The 19,486-nt window shown below is 38.0% G+C and overlaps 1 protein-coding gene and 1 non-coding gene across 2 annotated transcripts; one reads left to right on the top strand and one right to left on the bottom strand.

Moving 5' to 3' along the window:
- Nucleotides 1-9,603: 9,603 nt before the first annotated feature.
- Nucleotides 9,604-16,653, bottom strand: LOC104748941 (uncharacterized). Its single transcript, XM_087467902.1, has 4 exons — nt 16,433-16,653; nt 12,916-15,358; nt 9,837-9,927; nt 9,604-9,701 (listed from the first exon to the last, which is right to left on the bottom strand). Exons 1-4 carry the CDS (start codon nt 16,651-16,653, stop codon nt 9,604-9,606), a joined length of 2,853 nt encoding a protein of 950 aa, XP_087324028.1.
- LOC147948619 (small nucleolar RNA R71) lies at nt 9,983-10,089 on the top strand. The gene has a single exon (XR_015586201.1). It is a non-coding gene; the product is annotated as a small nucleolar RNA R71 (small nucleolar RNA).
- Nucleotides 16,654-19,486: the final 2,833 nt, after the last annotated feature.

Genomic DNA, 19,486 nt, shown 5'->3' with positions numbered 1-19,486 from the left:
TTTAGAGCTTTTGGGAAAAAAGGATATGAATTCTTTGTAGAGAGAAGATTTCTAAACTCCCTCTTTTACTTTTCAATATCTATTGCATGTTATTCAGAATTATGATTTGCTCTTCATTAAACATGTCTGAGTAATTTGCTTGTTAGGTTTAGGGTATTTCACAGGGTTTTAATGATTTATTAGATCTGTGATTTTGAGGGTTCTTAATCTTTTATGATCTTCATCATTGGTTGTTCTTCACAATAATTCTTGATTGATCACCTAGAATTATTATCTTAGGGAAATAAATTGATATGAGAATATAACTGTTTTTCTGATTAAACCATTGATGAACAAAATTATTTCTTACAAAGAGATTTGAATTAATAATTTTGTGAATTTATCTAAACCTGTTCTTAAAGCTGATTTTTAACTTAAAATTTTACAAAGAGATTTGGATTTTCTGGTTTTAAATTTAGATAATAATTGCAGTGAGAACTGATTTATTTTACCAAAAGTTTAGAGTTCTAGATCTTATTTTTATTGCTTGAACCTTCATTATTTTATTGATTTAATATTTCATAATTACCTGAGAAATTTCCTAGGCCTAAACTTTTGATTTTCTGAATTCACAACACCTTTATTTAATACTTTGCATTGTTATTTCAATTTTAAATTAATCTGTTTAGTATAATTAAAAAAACTCCATAATTTATTGTGTAGACTTGAGTCCTTTTGGAATTCGACCCCTAAGTACTGCAGTGATCTCTTAATTTGAGAGAGTAGCTCTAGGGTTAATTTGAGCATATCAAATTTTGGCGCCGTTGCCGGGAACTCTTTGATCTACCATTAGATTTGAGTTTTTAATTTTTTCTAAATTTTTCTTTTAATTTTCAACATACACGCTTTTGTTTTTTTTCTCTTGTGTGTTTCAGGTACATGCCTAATAGGCCTAACACTAGAAACAATAAGACTGGTCCAACTTTGAAGCTTTCAAACCAAGAGTTGGGAAAACTTGAGCATGAAAACCGAAAAGCAGCTAAATCCTTGAAGATGGTTAACACAGTCATTCTAATGCATGATGAGGATGGTGCTTTGAGGGATCAAGAGGGCTACTTGCGCAACGAGCAGGGCCAAAAGCTTGATGCAGAAGGAAATGTTATTTCTGAAGTTGTTGTTGTCAACGAGCAAGCAGATGTTGGCGATGAGCAGGCCGATGGTGTCAATCGACACCAACAGGGTGTCGGTCGACACCAACAGGGTGTCAGTCGACACCCCCTTCCTGCAGATGGACATGGAGCTGCAAACCACGTTAACAATCCGGTTCGAAGACAGGAGAACAACCGAGACTTGATCAGGACCATTGCTGACTACAACTGGGCTGATCTTGTGTATGAGAACCGGTTTGCTATTGTTCCTCCCCCATTCCAGAGGAATGATTTTGAGCTTAAGCCTGCTTACTTCCAGCTGGTTGGACAAAGACCTTTCTCTAACTTGCCCAGTGACAAGCCTTTGGATCACATTGAGCACTTTGAAGATCTTGTTACCAGTATCAAGGCTAATGGAGGGACTGAGGATTACATCTTCTGCAAGCTCTTCCCTTACTCACTTGCAGGAGAGGCATCTCAGTGGTTGAAACAATTGCCAGCTGGATCATTGACAAATTTGCGTGACGTCAAGGTGGCCTTCCTCAACTACTTCTATGATGATGCAATGGCAGATGAGTTGAGAGACAAGCTGTCCTCTTTCAAGCAAAGACCAGATGAAGCTTTCAAGGCAGCTTGGATGAGATTCAAAGCTTATCAAAGGGACTGTACACACCATGGTTTCTCAAGGGTTCAATTGCTAAGCATCTTCTTCCGAGGGTGTGACTGGGAGTATCAGTTGGCTTTAGATGCTGCAAGTCATGGAGATTTCAAGACAAGATTTCCAGAAGACGCTGAAGGTTTGATTGAGATCTTAGCTGCTAGCAATAGTACTAAGAGAGCAGATGCTGAAAGAAAGAGATTACATGGATGATTTGATTCAAACCAGTTAGCTTCTGTTAATGCTAAGCTGGATTCAGTGCATAATCTCCTTGTGGGTAAGAAATCTGTTCATTTTGCTGCTGAAGTTGAGACATTTGAGCCAGAGCAGGAAAATACAGAGGAGAATGTCAACTATGTGTATGGAGCTGGGAATCAAGGTCAGAGATTCGGTAATCAGCAAGGCAACAGGCCTCACAGTGGGAACTCTTCAGGTTACACTTCCAAGCCAGAGTATCAGCAGCAACAACAGAATACCGGTTATACCAGAACCTATGGGAACTCATCCTATCAGTCTCCTCCTCCTAAGAATTCTCCTGAGAGTAGAATGGAAGCTATGCTAGAGAAACTTTTGCAGGGTCAAGAGCAGTTGTCAGTAACTTTCAATGGGAAGATTGACAATGTCTACACTGAGCTGAATGGGAAGATTGATGCATTGAATGTTCATGTTAAGAAGCTGGAGATTCAAGTTGCACAGACTACTGGGTCTGTTAAAAGGCAATAGAGTTTTCTTCCAGCAAGAACTGAGTCAACCCCCAGACATGCTTGTAATGCCATATCTGTGAGAGGTGAAGATGCTGGTGAAATTGCTTCTGCAGAACAGGGTGAGAATTCGACAAATCTCTCGAACCCAGATGATGATGTCGATCGACACCACCTGGGTGTCGGTCGACACTCATCTCAGACCTAACCAGAAACTGCAAAATCTCAGGTTCCAGCAGTTGAGAGGGTGTACCAACCTAAGATTCCTTTTCCTAAGCCAAGAAAGTCCAAGCATGAGATGGAGGAAGCTAGATGCAAGGCAATGATGGACAAGGTGATGATTGAGATGCCTTTGATTGATGCAGTAAAGCTTTCACCATCACTTAAGCGATATGTGAAGAGAATGGTATCAAATGGTTTGAGCCCTGAGGAAGGAGCACTACTTACAAAAGATGTCAGTGCTATTCTGTTAAACCAGCCTCCACCGAGGAAGAAAGAGAGAAAGCAGGACGTGGTTGTTTATGAGAAAGTGAGTGCAGCAATTCAGTGTAAGACTGCTAAGAAGTTACCAGATCCTGGAAACTTTGTACTTGATTGTTCAATCTCAGCAGGAAGGTTTTCTCACTCACTTTTTGATCTTGGCTCTAGCATCAACTTGATGCCACATTCTGTTGCTGTGAGACTTGGGATGACAGAATTCAAGCCAACTCAGATTTCTCTTATCTTGGCTGATCGATCCCGAAGAATTCCTGAAGGTGTTTTAGAGGATATTCCAATTAAAGTTGGAAACTTCATGATTCCCACTGACTTTGTGGTGCTGAAGTATGATACAGAGCCTAAAGACCCTCTCATATTAGGAAGATCTTTCTTGGCTACAGCTGGTGCAGTCATAGATGTGCAGAAGGGACACATAGCACTGAATGTGGATGGTTTGAGTATGAACTTTGAGACGGATAAGCTGAGGAGGGCTCCTACTATTGATGGACAGACTTTTTCTGTTGAAAAAGTTTCTAATACACGAGCATCCGACTCAGTGTCGACCGACACAACATTGGTGTCGGTCGACACTCCTCCACATCTGAGACAAAGCTTGTCCAAAACTTATGCTCCAAGTCATACAGCTGTTCCCAAACAGAAAGCCCCCCACTCCACACACCAGAATCCTCAGGTAAGGCAAAGGTACACCTCTTCTGCACCTAAACCTCCTCTTATCATCAATAAGACCTTCAAAGATACAAAAACTGTTTTGCAGTTAACCAAGCCACGAGATTATCGTAGAGCGTTTGTTTCTTCTGTTGATGATTTTGTAGGACATAAGAGAAACAATCTCATCCCTAAATCCTGTCCTGGTCCTGTTCCTCACATCCTTGGCAGACCTCATGCACTAAAGCTTATACACCACCTTGGATACCTCATGCACTAAAGCTTATACACCACCTTGGATGATGAGACATTCTTCTCAGAAGCATTCAATGCCACGTTCTGATCCACCAGATGCTTGAGCTCCAGCAAAGTCAAGCTAATGACAGAAAACAAGCGCTTAGTGGGAGGCAACCCACTGGTAGGTTTTTCTTTTTCTTTTGATTTTCATTCATATTTATTTTATTTTTCTTTTGTCAATCTTAGGCTTGATAACACTGGGGATAGTGTTGTTTAAGTCTGGGGGAGGTTGTCTACTAACTACGTTTGTATTTTTGAGTTTCAGTTGTGTCAGTCAAAACCATAAAGTTTGAGTCAAATTTTTCAAAATTTTCTTTTTGTCTTTGGGAATTATGATCTTGATTAATGATTTCTATTATTTGGCTAACACTCTAATGATTATTTGTTTATGCTTGATCTTAGAACTGAAGCTTAGAAAGATTATGAGCCTTATCAACAATCCTAAAAGCCCTTATTCAATGGATATCTGATTGATCTAACTTTGTCTCAACTTTTATCAGGATTTTAACCGGTCTTAATCTCTTACTTTGGGGTTGGAAATCAGTGGACTAGACTTCTTTTTCGGGCCATACAAGACAATGCAATTTTTTCAAAGTATGTCTCCCCTCTTTCTTCCCTTCAATACTTAAAAAAAAGAAAAAAAATCAGAAAAAGAGAGGAGAATAAAAGATGAGATGATTTTGATCAGTTTACAGAAGTATGTAAATTACATGTGACCTCATTATTCTACTCTTGAGTCAAATGATCACACAAAGCTTGGAAGTGAGGGGAATGTAAATTACCGATGACCCTAATATCCGCTTACATCTTTGATTTAAAAAAAAAGAAAATTAGGGAGAAATCAGCTCCATAGAAGTAAGAAAAGGGAGAGGAAAGGAGATGTATGAAAAATGTCTTGACCTGAAAAGAGTCCATATGCCACTGATCGATACACCAAGGTTAGAACTCATCTGTACTTGCTTTAATTTATGTAATGAGATGACAATGGTGAGACTATAGATTCCAAAGGATTGTGGGATTTGAGTAAGGAATGTTGATACTTATCATGGTTAAGTATAAGAAGTAAGTTCTTGAGTCAGGTAAATGAAGAGTGCGAATAAGAATCATCATGCAGTTGAGTGAGTTCCCTGTTTTCAAACCTCTTTCAAATGTCTAAGCTTATGTTTTGCTTGAGGGCAAGCAAAGGCTAAGTCTGGGGGAGTTAATATATCATGGTTTTTGTGGTTTTTAACCATGATATAAGGAGGTTTTTAGAGTCTTTTGATGTGTTTTTAGGTTCTTTGAGAGTCTTTACTGGTTTTCTAGGATTTTGGCATGGATGGAGCAAAGTCGAGCAATTTGGATAATTTTGGAGCATTGATATGCTCATATTTACCCTAGAGCTACTCTCTCAATTTAAGATGTCAATGTAGTATTTAGGGATCAAATCCACAAGAACTCTAGATTAACACAATAGACTTAATAATCTTTTAATTATGCTAAACAGAAATATTGTAATTAAATTGCAAAATAAAACAGAAAATAAAAGAGATGTAAATTCAGATGGATTAAACGCTAGGCCTAGGGAAATTCTCAGGAAATTATGGAAAATCAGATCAATTAATTAAACAAGCAGGATTCAATAATTAAGCACCGTTCTTGAACTCTAAACACAATTATAAAATAAATCAGTTCTCACTGCAAATATTATCTAAGTTTTAAAACCCGAAAATACAAATCTCTTTGCAAAATTCAAAGTAAAAACCAGTAATAAAATCAAGTTTAGATAAGTTCACAAAATCACTAAATCAAATCTCTTTGCAAGAAGTAATTTTGCTCGCCAAAGGTTTTTGTCAGGAAAACCAATTATATTCTCATATCAATTAATAATACTAAGATCGAAATCCAGATGACTAATCAAAGATCTAGCATTAAGAACAACCTATTGTGAAGAACAAGAAAGATAATGAATCCAGACAATTAATCAATCTAACAATCAATGAAATCCCTAATGAGAAACCCTAAACCTAACAAGCAGATATACTCAGACATAATCAATGAAACACAAATCATAATCTGAATAAATTGCATTAAGAGATTAAAGGAAGAAGAAAAGGAGTTCTGAATCTTCTCTGAAGGAGTCTTGATTCTTCTCTCCAAAAGCTCTCTAAAAATCTCTCAGGGTTTTCTCTCAAAAAGTTGTAGGGAAAAATAAAGCTTAGGTCTAAACAATGACCATAAAAATCCTATTTATATTCCTAAACACGTCCAGAGACTAATGATGCAAATATGCAAAACTTTGGGGCAACTTTGTAAATCTGCAAAACTTGTTGAGAAAACTTCCAATTTCTTCTTTGGCTCTGCATCGATCGACACAGCATCTGCATCAATCGATGCATCTTTCTAAATTCGTCTCCCAACTTTACAGCTTAGCCTCAATGCTTGATTAAGCTCAAAATCCTCCTATTTAGCTCCATTATGCTCCCATCCATGCTAAATCCTATAAAGACTTAAAAGACTCTAAAAATACCAAAAAGAATCTATAAATAAGACTTATATCATGGCTAAAACCCCTAAAAACCATGAAATATCAACTCCCCCAGACTTAACCTTTGCTTGCCCTCAAGCAAAACATAAACTTAGCCCTGTGAAAGAGGTTTGAAAACGCAGGAACTCATTTTCTTTTTAAAGTAATGTCATGATCATCCAAACCATAATCCATATGCTTAGCTGATAAATCCAAATCGAACCACCATGTACTTCTCCGTTGATTTTCATAGCATCCCAAATTCAAACCAAATTCCACTACTTCCTCCATTAAGCCTTCATCGGTGGGTCTCATCAATTTGATCAATGTCAAGAACCTTCAAGACTCATTCCCGTACAATACCATAACAAGCAAGATAATATCTTTAACACATGTGGTACTCTTTTTCTCCCCCAGACTTATTCTATTTATCTTCCTTAGAGCTTGCTTTGTCTTTTTTTTTTCTCAAAGTTGTAGGCGAATAATGGGGTCATCGGTAATTTACCTACCCTTCGCTTCCAAGCGTTGTATGATCATTTGACTCAAGAGTAGAATAATGAGGTCACAGGTAATTTACCTAACTCTCTAAACTGATCAAAATCATCTCATCTTTTTTTTTTAACAAAGCTCTCAGGAAAAATATTTTAAATTTAAATAAGGGAGAGGAGTACCAATTTTTTTCTTTTATGAAATCTTACTTGTCAGGTATGAACAAGGAGTCAAGCTCTATGAACATCAATCTCCTTGATGAGGTAAAAAGAAAATTACAGAAGTTACCTTAGGCTTTTGTGAATTATGTTGGAAATTTGGATGTCTCTGGTTCACTAGTCAGCCATTGGATTTTTAATTAGTCAGATTTTTGACTTAATCTGCAACATTAATCAACCAAGGCAGCACACTAAAAAGAAAAATCATAGTTCCCAACAAAATTTTGACTCAATAAAACAAATTTTTTTTTTTCGACTGATGCTCAAAAATAAAAACGTAGTTAGTAACTGCCTCCCCCAGACTTAAACAACACTGTCCTCAGTGTTATCAAGTAAGAGATTGGCGAATAAAATAAAATAAAAATAATTCAAAAGAAAAAGGAAAAAGAAAGAAAAAAAACTACCAGTGGGTTGCCTCCCACTAAGCACTTGTTTTCAGTCATTAGCTTGACTGTGACAGATCTCAGGCATCCGGTGGATCAGAACATGGCAATGAATGCTTCTGAGAGAATGTCCTCTTCATTCAAGGTGTTGTAGAAGCTTTAGGTGCATGAGGTTTGCCAAGGATGTGAGGAACATGACCAGGGAGGGACTGAGGTATTGGTGGCTTCCTTTTATGTCCTGCAAAATCATCAACAGAAGAAACAAGCACTCTATGATAATTTCGTGGCTTGGTTAACTGCAAAACAGTTTTTGTACCTTTGAAAGTCTTATTGATGATAGGAGAAATTTTAGGAGAAGGAGATGCATACCTTGGCCTTACCTGTGGGTTCTTGACTATGGAATGGTGAGATTTCAGCTTTACAACTGGTCTAGGACTTGCAGCTAAGGAACCAACTCGAGAATCTTTGGTTTTGGACAAGTCCGAGCCGATTCTGGAAGGTGTGTCAATTGATGCAACAGCTGCATCGATCGATGCTATGTCTGCAACTCGTGTTTCTTCAACGATTCGGAAACTTTCCTCAGCAATCCATGTTTCCATTACAAAAACATCATCTACCAGCGACTTGTCATGGATCAGAACCTCATCATGGTCTCTAGTACTGATTAGATGATCTCCACTCCAATCTTTAAGCTTAACTGCTTGTTTGCTCACTTTCTCAACAGGCTTCAACTCAGTACTGTCTCCATGAAGCTCAATGATCGGATCTTCATCAGAAGCTATCTCCACACAAAATGTCTGACCATCAATAGTGGGAGCTCTTCTCAGCTTGTCCATCTCAAAGTTCATGACCAAATCATCCACATTAAGAGATATGTGTCCCTTCTTTACATCTATGATGGCACTAGTTGTAGTCAAGAAAGAACATCCTAAGATGAGAGGATCATTAGGCTCTTTGTCATACTTCAACACCACAAAGTCAGTGGGAATCATGCAATATCCAATATTGATTGGAATATCCTCTAAGACACCTTTAGGAATCCTTCTGGATCGATCAGCTAAGATAAGAGATATCTTAGTTGGCTTGAAATCTGTCATCCCAAGTCTTACAGCAACAGAATGTGGCATCAAGTTGATACTAGAGCCAAGATCACAAAGAAAGTGAGGAAACCTTCCTGTGGAGATAGAGCAATCTAGCACAAAACTTTTAGGATCTGGTAACTTCTCTGCAATCCTAGTCTGAATCACTGCACTTACTTCCTTAGAGACAACCACCTCCTGCTTCTTATCCTTCTTCCTCTGTGGAGGCTGTTTCAACAGTATTGAGCTGACATCCTTTGTAAGCAGTGCTCCTTACTCAGGACTCAAACCATTAGTGACCATCCTCTTCGCATATCTCTTAATACCAGGAGAAAACTTGACAGCATCAATCAAAGGTATCTCAATCATTACCTTATCCATCATAGCTTTGCATCTAGCTTTTTCAATCTCCTGCTTAGACCTCCTAGGCTTAGGAATAGGAACCTTAGGCTTATAAGCTTGCTCTGAAGCAGGTGGAACTTGAGGAGAAAGCAGAGCTGGTCGTGGGGTGTGTCGATCGACAATGGCGGTGCATCGATCGATGCTAGATGATGGTTGCATCAATCGATGCTGCTCTGTATCGGTCGATGCAACATCCACTTCCGAATCACCTTCTACGTCCTTCACCAAAATGGCATTATAAGCATGCTTGGGATTCCACTTTGTTCTTCTAGAAAGAAGTTCCTCTTGTCTTTTAACAGACCGAACAGTCTGAATAATTTGATTCTCTAGCTTCTTGACATGAGTATTTAATGCATCAAACTTCCCAGTCAGTTCATTGTAGACATTATCAATCTTTTCATTGAATGTCACTGTCAACTGCTCTTGTCCTTGAAGAATTTGATCAAGCATGGCCTCCATTCGACTCTCAGAAGTCTGTGGAGGTGGAGACTGATAAGAAGAATTACCATAGGTCCTTGTAAAGCCGGTGTTCTTTTGTTGCTTCTGGTAATCCGGTTTAGGAGTGTAGCTTAAAGAGTTCCCATTGTAAGGTCTGCTGCCCTACTGGTTGCCAAATTTTTGTGTCTGATATCCAGCTCCATACACATAATTGACATCTTCTTCTGTAGTCTCTGGATTTGGCTCAAAAATCTCAACATCTTCAGCAAAATGGACTGACTTCTTTCCAACAAGAAGATTATGCACTGTATCCAACTTAGCATTCACCGTAGCAAACTGATTTGAATCATGGCCGTCATGTGCTCTTTTCCGCTCTAAGTCTGCATTCTTAGTACTGTTGCTTGAAGCTAGTCCTTCTATCAACTTTTCAGCATCATCTCGATACCTTGTCTTGAAGTTCCCATCACTAGCAGCATCCAAAGCCATCTAATACCTCCAGTCAATCCCGCTGAAGAAGATACTGATCAACTGCACTTCTGAGAACCCATGATGTGGACAATCTCTCTGGTATGCTTTGAACCTTACCCAAGCAGCTTTGTAAGATTCAGCAGGTCCTTGTCTAAAGGTAGAAAGCTTAATCCTCAGCTTATCAGACATTGCATCATCATAGAAGTAATTGAGGAATGCCACCTTGATATCATTCCAGGTCTTCAGAGATCCTGGTTTGAGTTGTCTCAGCCAATGAGAAGCTTCCCCAGCAAGAGAGTAGGGGAAAATCTTGCAGTAGAGATAGTCTCCTGTGACTCCATTAGCCTTGATGCTTGTAACTATATCCTCAAAGTGCTCAATATGGTCTAGAGGCTTCTCATGTGACAAGTTCTGGAATGGCCTTTGTCCAACAAGAGCAAAGAGGAAGGCTTTAGCTCAAAATCATTCCTTGGGAATGGAGGAGGGACAATTGCGGAGCGGTTCTCATAGAATAAATCTGGTCTGTTGAAATCTGCAAGAGTCTTAACAAGCTCTCCATTGTCATCCCATCGCCTCTGAACATTCTCCGCATCAGCTCTGGCATTGCATCGATCGATGCCAACATTGCGTCGGTCGATGCCTTCCTGGTTGCGTCGATCGACACCATTGTTGCGTCGCTCGACGCCACGTGCATTCTCATCGGCCACGATGAGTTCTTCCTGAATAATCTGTCCGTCAGCATCAAGTTTCTGGCCTTGCTTGTTGCGCACATTACCCTCTTGATCCTTCAAAACCCCAGCCGCATCTTGTCTCAATATGATTGGGTTGACCATTTTTGCTGATTTGGCTGCTTTTGTGTTCTCACGCTCTAGTTGTCCTAACTCTTGATTTGTAAACTTAACAACTGGACCAGTTGGATTTTTCCTGGTGCTAGGCTTAGGCATGTACCTGAAACACACAAGAGAAAAGAAACAAAAGCGTGTGAGTAAATTAAGAAAAGAAAAATCTAGACAAAATCAAAGACTTTAATCTAATGGTGAATCAAAAGAGTCCCCGACAACGGCGCCAAAATTTGATATGCTCAAATTTACCCTAGAGCTACTCTCTCAAATTAAGAGGTCAATGTAGTATTTATGGATCAAATCCACAAGAACTCTAGATTCACACAATAGACTTAATAATATTTTAATTATGCTAAACAGAAATATTGTAATTAAATTGCAAAATAAAACAGAAAATAAAAGAGATGTAAATTCAGATGGATTAAACGCTAGGCCTAGGGAAATTCTCAGGAAATCATGGAAAATCAGATCAATTAATTAAACAAGCAGGATTCAATAATTAAGCACCATTCTTGAACTCTAAACACAATTATAAAATAAATCAGTTCTCACTGCAAATATTATCTAAGTTTTAAAATCCGAAAATCCAAATCTCTTTGCAAAATTCAAGTTAAAAACCAGCAATAAAATCAAGTTTAGATAAGTTTACAAAATCACTAAATCAAATCTCTTTGCAAGAAGTAATTTTGCTCACCAAAGGTTTTTGTCAAGAAAACCAATTATATACTCATATCAATTAATAATCCTAAGATCTAAATCTAGTGACTAATCAAAGATCTAGCATTAAGAACAACCTATGATGAAGAACAATAAATATAATGAATCCAAACAATTAATCAATCTAACAATCAATGAAATCTCTAATGAGAAACCCTAAACCTAACATGCAGATGTACTCAGACATAATCAATAAAACACAAATCATAATATGAGTAAATTGCGTTAAGAGATTAAAGGAAGAAGAAAAGGAGTTCTGAATCTTCTCTGAAGGAGTCTTGATTCTTCTCTCCAAAAGCTCTCTAAAAATCTCTCAGGGTTTTTTCTCAAAAAGTTGCAGGGAAAAATAAAGCTTAGGTCTAAACAATGACCATAAAAATCCTATTTATATTCCTAAACACATCCAAAGACTAATGATGCAAATATGCAAAACTTTGGGGCAACTTTGTAAATCTTCAAAACTTGTTGAGAAAACTTCCAATTTCTTCTTTGGCTTTGCATCGATCGACACAGCATCTGCATCGATCGATGCATCTTTCTAAATTCGTCTCCGACATTCACAGCTTAGCCTTAATGCTTGATTAAGCTCCAAATCCTCCTATTTAGCTCCATTATGCTCCCATCCATGCTAAATCCTATAAAGACTCAAAAGAATCTAAAAATACCAAAAAGACTCTATAAATAAGACTTATATCATGGCTAAAACACCTAAAAACCATGATATATCAAGCATAAATCTCAAAGAATCAATTTGGACTCGGATGAAAGCAATGTCATCGATTGACACCGTATAGGAGCATCGATCGACACTCTCTTTAGCCGATGAAGAATCACAATTTTGGAAGTTTCACAAGTTTACCCAAAGTTTTCCATAATTGCAAGACAAGTCCTTAACGTGTTTTAGGACATATATATAGTATTTTTAGGTTTTAGAAACCCTGAAGTTATTTTCTAGCAGTTTTTGAGAGAAAGATTATTTAGAGCTTTTGGGAACTCTTTTACTTTTCAATATCTATTGCATGTTATTCAGAATTATGATTTGTTCTTCATTAAACATGTCTGAGTAATTTGCTTGTTAGGTTTAGGGTATTTCACAGGGTTTTTATGATTTATTAGATCTGTGATTTTTAGGGTTCTTAATCTTTTATGATCTTCATCATTGGTTGTTCTTCACAATAATTCTTGATTGATCACCTAGAATTATTATCTTAGGGAAATAAATTGATATGGGAATATAATTGTTTTTCTGATTAAACCATTGATGAACAAAATTATTTCTTACAAAGAGATTTGAATTAATAATTTTGTGAATTTATCTAAATATGTTCTTAAAGCTGATTTTTAACTTAGATTTTTTTTTTTTTTTTTTTTTTTTTTTTGTCAACCAAACATTAAATTAAAAGATAACTCCAAGATTGGTCGCCCAAACTGGAGGAAAAGTGTTTACAAAAGAAGAAGCTGTAAGTAACAATCTCGAAGAGCGAGCAAGGCAATCAGCCCGCACGTTAGAGCTGCGCGATATCCTCGAAAGCATGAAGGATGGGAAGGAGGAGCGAAGTAGACTAAACTCATCTAGCAGGGTGGAGAAAGCGGGCCAATCATCGGGAGACTGCACCATCGCCACTAGTTCAGCACAATCCGTCTCGAAATACTGACAGTTAACGCCTGAGGCTAAAATGGAAGCCATCGCCCAAATCAAAGCATGAAGGTCCGAATGAAGAGGTGAAGGGCCACGACGCTGACTCCGTGCTCCCAATAACTGCGTTACATCCTCACTATTGCAAAACCACCAGCCTAAGCCTTCCAAGGGATCTGATGCCTTCCAAGATCCATCAATCTGACACCGGGGAGCGTGTGTCTGATCCTCCAAGGTAAGAGGCTCAGTCGAGGTTGAAAGAGAGGATCTTACTTCCTCCCATAACAACTTATCAGAAGTCGCATGGGTCAGAACATCACCTGGTTCTGCCTCGAAACCCTGATAGACTTTTTTATTCCTATCTTTCCAAATAGACCAGACAATCCATGGTAGGTGAAAACCAATATCCGGGACAGCCGACTGGGACGACGCCCTCCAAAAAAGAAAATCAAGATTTGAATAAATAGAAGCAAAGGGGAATCCATCAGTGCATAAATCTACCGGGGATAAATCCCAAATCCGCCGCGAACGGGAACATTCAAAAAGAGCATGATTGATAGTCTCCACTGCCAAGCCACAACGCGTACATAGAGGATCACACCGAACACCCTGATGAGCCAAACGCTCCAACACGGGAAGAGTGCCGGAAGCAATCTGCCAGAAGAAATGCTGAATCTTTGGGGGAACCTGAAGTTTCCAAACCTGAGCCCTAAGAGATGTGCACGTCGGCCCAATCTCTACCTCATTTATTAAATCACGGGCGAGACGGTAGCCAGATTTTACCGAATATTTCCCAGATTTAGTAAAATGCCAGATCAGTTTATCCGATTTAAACGATTTACTAACCTCCATAGATAAAATGATTTGAATATCTACCGGATCAAAAAACTCCTCTAGAATTGGCATATGCCATTCCTTCGTGTATGGATTAATCAAATGGTTGACCATTAGACTGGGAAGTAACTGCCGACCTCGACCATTTGCTGATCTCGGTTGAATATCTGGAATCCATGGATCCCGCCACACTGAGACATTACAACCCAAACCAATCGCCCATCGAGAACCATGTTCTACCAAACCCTTAGTTGAGAAGATGCTCCACCAAGCAAATGAGGGGGAATAAGGTTTCTTAGCCTGTAAAGGATGTGAATTCCAAAAATATCTACCTCGCAACACTCGAGCCATCAGAGACGATGGATAATGAATTAACTGCCAATATTGTTTGGCCAACATAGCATCATTGAATTGTTCCAGTGCGCGAAAGCCCAAGCCGCCTTCACTTTTGTCCTTACATAATCTATCCCACGCCACCCAGTGCAAACCTCGTTCCTTATCATTAGACTTCCACCAAAACTTTGCGATAACACTTGTTAAACGAGACGTTAACTCTGTTGGTAACTTGTAGCAAGACATAACATGAGTTGGAAGAGCCAGAGCTACCGACTTAATCATTACCTCCTTTCCTCCCTTAGATAGAATTTTTGCGGACCAACCATTCACACGATCATCCAAACGGTCACTAACGTAACGGAAAGCCTTTGTTTTAGAACCATGGAGGTCCTCTGGAATACCCAAATACGAACCCATACCACCCTCACTGGAAATACCCATTACACCTTTCAATTGAGTCCTTACTTCAGTGGGTACTTTTTTGCCAAACATAATGGATGATTTCTCCAAATTTACCTCCTGGCCCGAAGCTCGTCCATAATCACTTATAATATCCATAACCGTACTACATTTAGCAGGGTCAGCCTTACAGAAAAATAAGCTATCATCAGCAAACAAGAGATGTGAGATAGTAGGACAATCCCGAGCTATCTTAATACCCAAAATCCTATGCTCCCGTTCGGCCTTTTTAATATTGGCAATTAAGACCTCAGTACACAGTATAAACAGATAAGGAGATAAAGGATCTCCCTGACGTAGACCCCTCTGAGGTTTGATATAACCTCTGGGTTGACCATTTAGGAGGACTTGATACGAGACTGAAGAAACACACCACATAATCCAAGAAATCCATTTCCTATCGAAACCCAGCTTAACCATTACCGCTTCCAAAAAATCCCACTCAACACGGTCGTATGCCTTACTCATGTCCGTCTTGAAAGCTAGAAACTCTGATTTACACCGTGGATTAGTATTTAAGCCATGAAACATTTCCTGAGCCACCAGGATATTATCGGTAATTAAACGTCCAGAAACGAAAGCCGATTGGGTTTCAGAAACAAGGGATGGAAGAAACCGCTTAAGTCTGAAACAAAGAACCTTAGAAATAATCTTATAGCACACATTACAAAGACTAATTGGCCTAAACTCCGTCATCCATTGAGCCATCTCCTTCTTAGGTATAAGGCATATATTCGTTTCGTTTAACCGAGGATCAAATCGATCAGTGCGGAAAAAATTTAGATAATAATTGCAGTGAGAACTGATTTATTTTACCAAAAGTTTAGAATTCTAGATCTTATTTTTATTGCTTGAACCTTAATTATTTCATTGATTTAATATTTCATAATTACCTGAGAAATTCCCTAGGCCTAACCTTTTGATTTTCTGAATTCACAACACTTTCATTTAATACTTTGCATTGTTATTTCAATTTTAAATTAATCTGTTTAGCATAATTACAAAAACTCCATAATTTATTGTGTAGACTTGAGCCCTTGTGGAATTCGACCCCTAAGTACTGCAGTGATCTCTTAATTTGAGAGAGTAGCTCGAGGGTTAATTTGAGCATATCAGACATGTCCAACACCTTGTTATATATCCATCAATACTTTCTAATCACCATAGAATAAGATTTCCAAATTCTATAAGAAAATTACTATTTTCCTTTTCGTTGTAAGACTCCAATTTAACCAACAAAAGAAATAGTAGTTTTTCTCTTCAATTCATCCTCAAACCGTCCTTCAATATTGCCTTCTCAAACCTTCTAGAAACTTCTCAGTCATATAAAACAACAACAATCCTGTATCACGTCTTTTATCACACAGACACTGCTTCAGATAAACTAATACATCTTCATTCTCCCCCTTTTTAACTATGCTTGTGAACTCATCAGTTCAAACACCTAAACAACATCACTAGACACATCTTCATTCTCTCCCTGAATGAGTCACAACATGGTCAAAACTAACTAGAAAATTCTCTCCGCTTTGCAATAAGCGGTTGATAGCCTAATACACCACCTCCATTGAAATTATCTTTTCTAATCCATATCTTGTTGCGCCTTAGACCTCCATGTTTAACCTCTTGAATCAACCTGAAACAATTCCTCTTAATATGTCTTTGAATTCCACAATGATAACATGTATGACTACAAAACCTTACATCAAAAGCATTCTCCATGCAGCTCCTCTCTCTCAACAATCTGAAACATCTTGGTCTAATATGCCCAACAACACCACAATGATGACAAACTGGTCGAAAAACTTTTCTAGGTGCACTCTGCAACTCGAAAATCCTTTTACTATGCTCTTTCACACATACATTCTCTGTAGCAATCTTCAAAGCAGTCCTTGAAGCAATCTTGACACAGTTCCTCATGCAGACTATTTTTCCACTTGAAACAAACACCGGATCCAATTTTGAAACTTTTCCTTCATATCCAAGGCCACACTTATCTGTCTTGCCATATTTAAAATATGATCCAACTTCTCTGTACCATTATTAAGCATCCTCAAATTCTTTTGAGTATTAAGCATCCTCAAATTCTTTTGAGTTTCTTCAACTCGCAATTTAGCTTATAATGCTTCTTCCTCTATTTTTGTTGCATATTTCTCTGCTTCAACAATTTTAGCCTTTAACTTGAGCTTCTCCTTAATTAAAACTGAATTATCCTCAACTACCTTAAGCCAATGTGCATACAACTTCTCATAACTCTTACCAAGTTCTTCATAACTCATATCCTCTGCATCACTAACATTCTCAAATTCATGTTCTGCTGTAGTTGCAGATTCATATGCAATTGCAAATTTTGCTGCAGATTTAGAAGTAGTTGCAGATGTTGATGCAGAACTATCTTCAAAAGTTGTAAATGCTACAAAATTCTTCAGATCTTCTTCTTCATCTGAATCAGTTTCAGAATCACTAGAAACAACATTCATAGCCTTCTTCTTATGCTTTTGTAGATTGACACAATCTGACCGTACATGATCATATCCTTTGCATTCAAAACATTGAACATTCTTTGATGAAGTTCTCATCTCTTCATCCATTCTATTTTTCTTCTCCTTTGCCCTAAGCTTCAAATATTTAGCAAATCCTTTTGATAACATAGCCATTGAATCTTCATAAAATGATAAAATGATACCTTAAGAGCTACTCCAATCTCAACTTCCTTATTTATTGCTTCCTTAACTTCATCATCTTTCTTCTTTAACTCCTTCAGATTCATATGCTTTGCTTAATTCAAAAGCTTTAATAATCCCAACAAACTCATCAAAAGCCATCTCATCTAAATTTTGAGCTTCTTCAACAACATAAATTTTTGATTCAAATTTTGCAGGCAATGATCGCTTCAGCTTCTTCACAAGCTTTTTGTCTTTGTCCTGCTTTCCAAGAGCAAAAGCCTCATTAGATATATCACATAACTTAGCACTGAACTCAACCACTGAAACAAGTTTATTTTGTGTGGTGATGAATGGTGAATGTATGCAATGGTGAGATATGAATGAAATGATGGATGGGTGTTTCAATTCCCCTTATGATGTGGCAGTATAGGAGGTATCAATCTTAAATGAGTGTTTGTGAACAATTAAGATATGCATATGAATCTAAGTTAAGACAAATGTAAAGATTGCTTGTCACTAACAATCCTAAGATGAAAATGTAAAGATGCAGAAAGTAAACTACAAGAACTAAGAACTAAATGCAAATAAAACTGAATGATTGCAACAGTAATGATACTAGAACAGAAATAGAAACTACTACTAATGAACTAATGCAAGACAGGTAATGAACTGAAAACTAAATGAATGCAACTGGAATGAAATAGGAATGAAATAGGACAATCACAAATCATAAACAAGAGTTCTGGGGATGAACTCGAGCAAGCACTCGACCGAGTGTAGGTCGAGTACAGGGTCGAGCTAGAATAATCCAGGAAACAGAGCAACACAATAAAAACAGAGCAATGCAAATACGAATCAAACAACAAGCAAGCAACAGGATTAAGACTTTAAAATCAATAAACAAAGAAGGTCCTGAGGATGGATTCATGGGATGAACTAATCATTGTGGTTATCTAACTAGGTCAACAAATCTCAAGCAAACTTTGAGCTAACCTCTAGACATATAAATCTAAGACAAGTTTCTTCCACTCTCATGGCAAGAGACAATCAAACCTATGCAATTCTAGACTTGTTCTCACACAGTAAAGAATCTACACAAGCAGGCATTAAGCAATACATCTCAAACCAAACAAGACCTCTAATCTCTTAGCAAGCCTAATGGTAAGCTCTAGATCTAGCCTTATCTATGCTTCTTAAACATTGGTGTGATGCTAAGAAGCTTGAAATCAGATCCTACCCTCTCAGATATAGGATCAGCATTAAGAACATCTAGCCTAGAAGAGATCTACAACAGTCAAGCTTGACCAAATCACACAAACCACAAGATCAATCCATCCTAACCCATCCTCAAGATCCTAAGCAAACTACTCACAACAATACATGATGAACCAAGTCAAAAACCCAGAAAATATTGAAACTTGCATTATTAGAAAGATGAAGCAAAGATCTTCAATATTGATGAAAGGATCAAACTCAAATTCTCAATATTAAGAAAGTTATGAAACCAACAATATTGAGGAATTTAGTCTTTTTCAAGTACAAGATCTAAGAAAAAAAAAGTGCAAAAAGAATAATTCCCAAAAGGGTAAAAACTAGGTTTAGAGAATATCTAAAAAGCTGGACTCCTTTGGTGGCTGCAGGTACAAGGCTTTATATAGGAGGGGAGTGGAAGCCCTAAAAAATTCTAAAAGACAAAATAGTCAACGGCTCGGTCAACTCGACCTGTGCTCGGTCGAGTGGCAGGTCGAGCTGGCTTCTCTCGTGCAATCTCCACTCGGTCGAGTCCTCCTCAGTACACGGTCGAGTGTCTGGTCAAGTGTGCGGTCGAGTTGGACTCCGGACCTTGTTGTTTCAGCCTTAACTCTCTTGCTTTCTCCCCATGATTGCTTCACTTCTCCTCAGCATTGCATCCATGCCCCTTAAGCTCCAAAATCACCTGTTTATGCATGAAAAGATGCAAATGCAATGCAACTGAAGTCTAATGCATGATTGGTCCTAAAGCTATGCAATAAAGATTAAAATGGATAGCAAAAGATGCAAAAGATGTGAATAAACTAAGGGAAAACAAGGTAAAATATATGAACATC

This window comes from Camelina sativa, chromosome 2, assembly GCF_030686135.1.
Source record: "Camelina sativa cultivar CO46 ecotype springtype chromosome 2, ASM3068613v1".
NCBI classification, from domain to species: Eukaryota; Viridiplantae; Streptophyta; class Magnoliopsida; order Brassicales; family Brassicaceae; genus Camelina; species Camelina sativa.
The sequence above is the reverse complement of the archived record's forward strand: the minus strand, read 5'-3'. Positions and strand labels throughout refer to the sequence as shown.